General features: G+C 50.9%; 1 protein-coding gene across 1 annotated transcript in view; it reads right to left on the bottom strand.

Annotated features, from left to right (window-relative positions):
* The window catches only part of ankrd11 (ankyrin repeat domain 11), a 110,007-nt gene that overhangs the window by 23,619 nt on the left and 78,888 nt on the right, over positions 1–7,500 (bottom strand). The window contains exons 3-4 of the mRNA XM_062550014.1: positions 5,173–5,318; positions 1,357–1,495 (exon numbers count right to left, since the gene is read on the bottom strand). Of these exons, the coding sequence (XP_062405998.1) occupies positions 1,357–1,495; positions 5,173–5,259 (226 nt within the window). The 5' untranslated portion in view covers positions 5,260–5,318. The remainder of the gene's footprint in view (positions 1–1,356; positions 1,496–5,172; positions 5,319–7,500) is intronic.

The raw sequence follows: 7,500 nt of genomic DNA, 5'->3' as shown, positions 1-7,500 counted from the left end.
GGAGAGAGAGAGAGAGAGATACAAAGAGAGGGAGAGAGAAAGAGAGAGTCTTGTGGTTGGACAGTGGATGGGACCCCACCCCAGCATTAGCATAACAACGAACACTCAGGGCATTGTCTCCACCAGAGAGAGGAGGACAGGAGCAGAGCGGAGAGGAGGAGGGGAGAGGGGGAGGCAGGGACATAAAGCAATAAAGAATGGGGGGGGATTTCACGCCTAACGGCCATACCAACCACACTATGGCTGGAGCACAGTCAACGGCCCACTAAAGTTCTCTCTGAAAGATCAAGCACAGTGAGCAAAAACACACACACACACACACACACACACACACACACACACACACACACACAAACAAACAAACACAAAACTAGATACACACACACACACACACACACACACACACACACACACACACACACACACACACACACACACACACAGTGCACTACTCAAAAACAGACAGGCAGATCACACACACATACACCAGATAAGCCTGTCTAGCCCTGGAGGTAGCAGAATAACACAAAATGTCCCCGTGTGACAGAACACCAAATTAAAAAAGGAAGTCCCTGTCCTGGATTCCACTATGCCCAAGCAGTGGCCATGTCCAGGGAACAGACAGCAAAACCACACACACACACACACACACACACACACACACACACACACACACACACACACACACACACACACACACAGTCACAAACACATGCACGCAATCCATCTATAACTCCTCACAAAGAACACAAAATCCAAACAGAGGCTACTTTAAAGGGCTAAGCGTCAAATAACAAACTGCCATGTCAACCGTCTCTGCGACCAAACAAACAAGCCTCATAAAGTCACTCAGCGCTCACCAGCCAGCCAACAACATGGAGGCCATTTGCTCTTTTCAGCAAAACCAGGAATTTGGAGTCCTTACCCAGAAGAGTTCCCGTCAGGTCACCGTGTTTTGACACATGAAAACAGCCATGTTTTCCTCCCGAGTCTCGATCTAGCTAGCTAGCTCACTCACTCACTTAGGAGCTCAACAACAACTAAACTAAAAAGAGCAGCCTTCTCTCCACAGCTACCCAGCATGCACCACCACTTCCTGCCTCACTGAAAGAAAAAGAGGGGGAATAAAGGTGCCCCCCCCCTCCCCTTCCCCTCCCCTCCCCTCCCCCCACACACTACACTGTCCTCACCTCCTCAGCCCGTAACGGCTCGTCTCACTTCCCCACTGACTCCTGCATGTGAATGGCCCTCATCAGCACATCAAAGGCCTGATAAAGTAGCAGCCATACTAGCCTCAGATCAGTGATTTTGGGGAGTGTGGGGGGGGGGAAGGGTAGGATGGGCCTGCTTGCTCACCTGAGTCTGAATCTTTCTGGTCCCCATTGGCTCCAACGGTGAAGGGAAGCTTCCGCTTGGGAGCCTTGTCCTTCATCTCCTTGACCCCATCGCTGCGGTCGGCTTTAGGAGTCTTGTTCGACGAGACTTTATCTTTATCCTGCAGTGGGAGAAGTCAGTCAGAGTCAGATGGAGCACAGGCATAAATAACCACATGTGTGTACACTTCGAGTCAGATGTTTACATTAAACGTACACTGAGGACATAAAATCATACAATAAAATCACCGCTTCAGAGATTTCTAAGCGAGTCTAATTCATTAGTTCCAGATGAAAATGCTATGAGCTCCTCACTACCAAATGAAAACCCAGAAAACAAGAGGCCTGAGGGTCAATAGTATGAAAGGAAGTCAATACTGTTTTGATGTGTTCACGTAGAGGATACCTAAGCTAACGAAAGGGAAGAGCCGGACAGCGTGAAGACAGGCAGCTTATCATGGGAAAATTCCATCCGTATCGGAGGAGAAAGTTGCACTACTTATGCCTGGAGAGAACGCAGCCAAGGTGAAAAAAAACCCAAAAAAAAACATCAATGGGCTGGGATTTCACATTCAGACATTTTCACACACAACAGCATGTGCAGACTAGAAACTGGGGGAAGACTGTGAAGGGGGGAATAGGGTGGGGAGAGAGAGAGAGACCGAGAGAGAGAGAGAGAGAGAGAGGGATAGTGAGAGAGAGGTAAAATTATTTGGAGGTGGGGCCAGGGCAGAGAATTCACAGGAACAGACAACAGTTCCTTGTGTGAGTGTGTTTATCAGAGTAGGACTGACTGACACACGTGGGTGTGTACAGTTGTGCAGGACGGAGCATCAGACAGTAGGACTAAGCATGTGTGAGACACACTGTAGGCATTCTGTGTGTGTGTGTGTGTGTGTGTGTGTGTGTGTGTGTGTGTGTGTGTGTGTCTCCCAGAGCTCAAAACTCCTGCCTGCAGACGTGCAGCGATTAGAGGCTTTGCAGAGCGTGACTTTTCCATGGAATGTCTCTGGGCGCCACAGCCACAGAAGCAGCCGTTCCCAGATGGAGGGTAGTGAGAGAGAGAGAGAGAGAGAGAAAGAGAAAGAGAGAGAGAGAGAGAGAGAGAGAGAGAGTGTGGAGAGAGAGAGAGAGAGAGAGAGAGAGAGAGAGAGAGAGAGAGAGAGAGAGAGAGAGAGAGAGAGAGAGAGGAGAGAGAGACGCAACTGTGTCCACAGCAACTGGAACCCATCAGAGGCCCCCCGATGGCTATACAGGGCCTGTCCCGGCACCAGGCTTCTGTCTACACCAAACCCACACATGCACGCTCACTCACTCACCCACATGTACACCCACATGTACGTACACACACACACAAGTACATTGAGTTCTCCAACTCTTAGATGTCAATCATAAACTGAGCACATGCTAACAGCACACAGCCTAGCAGTAAACAGCTCCTCTTTGGAAACAGCCTAGCGGTCACTTGCAACTCGCTGCTGTGTCTGTGTGGAGATGAGTCGTCTCTCTCTCTCTGACCACTCTGGAGGCCCATGCACCAAATGACTTATTCTGAAAGCCACATACTAATCAGTGGCAGTTTGAGTGTGTTTGTGTGTGTGTGTGTCTGTGTGTGTGTTTGTGTGCTCAGACATCTCCCCCACATGGGGATGTGTTTTTACACTGATTACTCACACACAAACAGACACACACACACACATACCCAAACAACCCTAACCATGATAGCATGATTGAGCCAACTGAATAAAACCTTGCACTCATTGACCCCTCTCTCTGCTGTCTCTCATCCATTCTCTGCTCCCCCCCTCTCTCTCTCTCTCTCCTATTCCTTCTCTCCTCTTACTCTCTGCTCCCTCTCTCCCTCGTCCCCGCTCTCCCTCAGAGGCAGTACTCGCTGGCCTGGCCTGCAGCTGAGCGTTTGGCAGGCCCGGAGCCTGTGGTAATGTGCACTAATTAAAGGGCTCTTTGTCTTAGTTTGGGCTCTGAAGCTCCATGGCAGATAAGAGAGGGGAAGAATGGAGACCCAGCGCTCAAGACCTCATTCCCACAGTGAGTACAGCCCCTCTGTCTTCCTCTTCCCCTCTCTCTCTCTCTCTTTCTCTCTCTCTTGTCGCTCTCTTCCTCTCTTTCCCTCTCTCTCTCGGTCTCTCTCGGTCTCCCTCTCGTCCTCTCCCTCTCTCCCTCTCTCCCTCTCTCTTTAGGTCTGAGGCTTACTGTCACACTGTTATTGTGACACGATGAGCTCAGCGTTTAGCTTACAGTGGCGGTTTAGAGAGACGCCCGAGACTGTGAGAGAGACAGACAAATGATGGCCACTTCTATAGGAACACAAAACACACACCCATGCACAGACACACACAGACACACACAGACACACACGCACACACAGTCCCATGCATGTCGGAGGCTTAAGACCATAGAACAACAACAACGAGGAGAAAACTAGACGCACACACACACACGCAGCTGAATTAAACAACAGCTGTGAGCCGCCATTTGGCTTAAAAAAAGGAGAGAGAGAGAGAGAGAAAGAAAAGAGCTGCCTTCATCTGAGACCCGTGTTTACTGCCTGGTCTCCTAGCACTGCTCCAGCTTTCTCTTCCTCCTACTTTACGTCTCTCCCTCCCTCCCTCCCTCCCTGTCCCTCTCCCTCCCTCACGCCTCTACTCGTGCTCTTCCCCCTCCTTCTTGCAGTCTGATGCAATCCTGCCCAGAATGCTGTACACACGCTCACACACCCACGCAGAGAGAGAGAGAGAGAGGGAGAGAGAGAGAGGGGAGGGACGAAGGGAGGGAGGGGCTGAGGGAGAGAGAGGATGCAGTGACCTCATCAGTCTGCGCCTGCCTGAGGCCTGAGCTGCCACAGGGAAAAAAAAAAAAAAAAACAACCACACATGTGCGCGCAAACACACACACACACACACACTCTGCAGGCAGACAGACCAACACATGTAAACAATTTCACTCATAAATCACACTAACCAGCTAAAAGCTAACTACTTTTCCCTTCATAAGCCAGCATTACAGAAACAAATCAAAAAGATTAATATCCATCCCAACTCAAAAGCCTTTCCTACATGGTACAACGGCAGACTGCTACTTTGTCGCTACGTGTTCTGTTGCGTTCACTTGAGGCTAACCCTAGCGGGCTAATCGCTATGAGGAGTTGTAGCATCAAGCCCACAAGATGAGATAAACAGACATCCTCTACCGCAGCAGAATCGTACAATCAGCTTGCTGCACACAGTCTGATTAGAGACACTTCTTGGATATCTGGTCTGCTAGCACCTTTGTGCTAACGGGGCAGTGAGCATCCAGCGCAGTGCTGGTTAGTTCAGGGCACAGCAGAACTACAGGACAGCAGAGCTAAGCATCGCAGGACACAGCAGAGCGCCTCAGCCGCGACGGAGCACGGAGGAGGGACCGCTGATGTAGGTCAGACACACTGCAGCTCTCCAGACACAGTCATGGTGTTCGTCTGTCTCTGTGTGTGTGTGTGTGTGTGTGTGTGTGTGCGTTTGTGCGTATGTGTGTGTGTGTGCGTGTGTGCGTATGTGTGTGTGTGTGTGTGTGTGTGCGTGTGCATGTGTAACTGGCATGTGCTGACAGAGGAATGACAAGCACGCAAGAAGATAGTCATCAAGTTGTACTACTGATCAAGCAGAGATAAAAGGAATGTGGAATACAGAGCAACAGGCCATGCACAACATGGCTGACTGAGAAGCAGATAGGAACAGGAGTGTGTGTGTGTGTGTGTGTCAAAAGGATGGTGTGGGTGCGGCGGGTGCCTCTTTCTCACCTTCTTCCCGCCCTGCTTCTCCACCATGTCGGTGCCGAGTGGGAAGTCTTCCAGCTGGGGGGTTTTAGAACCCCCACCCTTGGGCATCGTTCAGCTATCGCCACGCCAAGCCTCATTCACGCTGCCATCGCGTCGTCATCGACCGTCTGTCACAAGACAAGAGAGAGAGAGGGGGAGAGAGGTAAGGCAGAGTTCACTAACTGCAGAGAACAACAACACAAACAGCCAACATTCAACACATCATCATCGAAAGGAAGACAAAGTTAACAGTCTTTTAACAAATGCCTCTAATATAATAATAGATAAGAATATGTCAATAGCTTTACATTCGACAACATTATCTTTTCACATTACTAGTGCTTCAGCTTCATGAACTGGTATTAGCTACAGGCCGCAGAGTGGATAGTGTGCACTCAGCTTGGCAGCTTATTTCTGGAGCTATGTAGCCATGTTAGATGCAACTTAATAACAGCAAGGAAGGCAGCGGCAGCGGGTCACACAATCACATACAGCTCTACTTTCACAGGAAGTAAGCCACACCAGCTACTCTCCCTTAACCCCATAGGTTGAAGAGTCAACATGTGCCGCGGCGAAAACAAAACACACAAATCACACGCGTCCCAACACCACCAGACACCTTTGGTCACAGCTACTGCGAAAGGCGTGAAACACACGGGGACGAATAACAAATAACACGTTGACGTTGCTGACACAGCAACTGAAACGCGTCGGTTTTTGCAATCGTTTCAAGTTGGTCTGCGGTGTGAACGCGATCGCATGTCTCAGGCGGAGGTGACTTTGAGGTCATTTTTGCCCAGGAATGGATGAACCTTTCGCACACATCGAGCCTCTCCCTGACAGCTGAGGGACTCGCTATATCTTGAGGGGTGGGCTCGATGGGAGAGGATGGGGAGTGGGGTGGGGGGGCGACACTCTGCTGCTGCACATGCACGTGCCTGTGTTGAGCAATGACCTGGGAGGGGGGAGGGAGGGGGGAGGGTGTGTTGCTGGGGCGTCGTCTGCAGCTTGGGTACATAAACACGGCCTACCTGACTGAACACGTTGGACAGACGGCACATGCACTCATGCTGGAGCGAGCACACAATCCAGGCTCTGGCACGCTAGAATTTGCGAGGCCAAGCCTGTCTGCGCAGTCATACACACACTTACACACGCACACGCACACACACACACGGTTTGTAAATGATGTGGTTCATGTTTGTTGTTTTTTTTTTAATGGTGGATCCTGATCCGGTGAGGTGAAGAGAGGGGAGGCGAGACACAGGCAAGACTTGCCTTGCTACTGGGCGTACTCTGCTCTCCTCCACCTCTCCCTCTCTTTCTCTCTCTCTCTCTCTCTACTCTCTCCCCCTCTCTCTCTCCCTCCCTGTCTGTCTGTCTGTCTGTCAGGGAGGAGGGCCCCTGCTCCGGCGGAACATGAATAAATGATATGTAAAGAGTTCCTCAATATTTTCCTCCTCCATTATTTATCTCCTCCAGAGCAGAGTGCTGCATGGGCTGGGGAAGGGAGTGGGCCCCGGCCCACCATCTCCCTCTTCTCCTCCTCCTCCACCTATCCCACTCTCTCTACCTCTCCGTCCCTTCTTCACGCCCTCCCTCGTTCTCTCGTTCTCTCGTTCTCCCTCCCTCCCTCCCTCCCAAGGAACGTTGGCACTCAGCTCTGCCTTGGCGCCACAGCCCTCCCTCTGCAGATCTCCTATTCAAAGACAGCTATTTATATCCCACCGCCAGCACCAAGCACACCCACTCTCTCACACACACACACACACACACACACACACACAGCTATACTGCTCTCCACTTTTCCCGGCAAATGGAAACTGAGATGCCTCCCCGCACCCTGTCCTCTCACATCACACACACATAGACCCCCCCACCCACCCACCCACACACACACACACACACACACAAACACTTGCCTCAAACTGGATGAAAGGTCATGTGTTGATTAGAGTTAGGCAAACCCACCCACATACGAAGGACATACATACATAAACGCGCGCGCACACACACACACACACAAGCCATAAAATGGAACACACGCAAACTTCAAACGAATGTGGTGTAGTGTATAATGAACGAAGAAACACACTCGCACAAACACGCTTTACGCACACTATCCAAACACACTCCCACTTAAATAGGTCGACACATGTTCTGGAACTGCACATTGTGCCCCAAACTATTTTAAGGCTGAGCCGAGCCTCAGCCTACCTCCAGAGTTCACCCAGCCACGGAGGCCAATGGAGAGAGAGACCTCCGGCTCCGGCCCCTACAGACCCCATTCACCAGCGCCGCGTTCACACA

This window comes from Sardina pilchardus, chromosome 11, assembly GCF_963854185.1.
Source record: "Sardina pilchardus chromosome 11, fSarPil1.1, whole genome shotgun sequence".
Taxonomy (NCBI): Eukaryota; Metazoa; Chordata; class Actinopteri; order Clupeiformes; family Clupeidae; genus Sardina; species Sardina pilchardus.
Note: the sequence above shows the minus strand (reverse complement) of the source record. Positions and strands in the feature narration are given on the sequence as shown.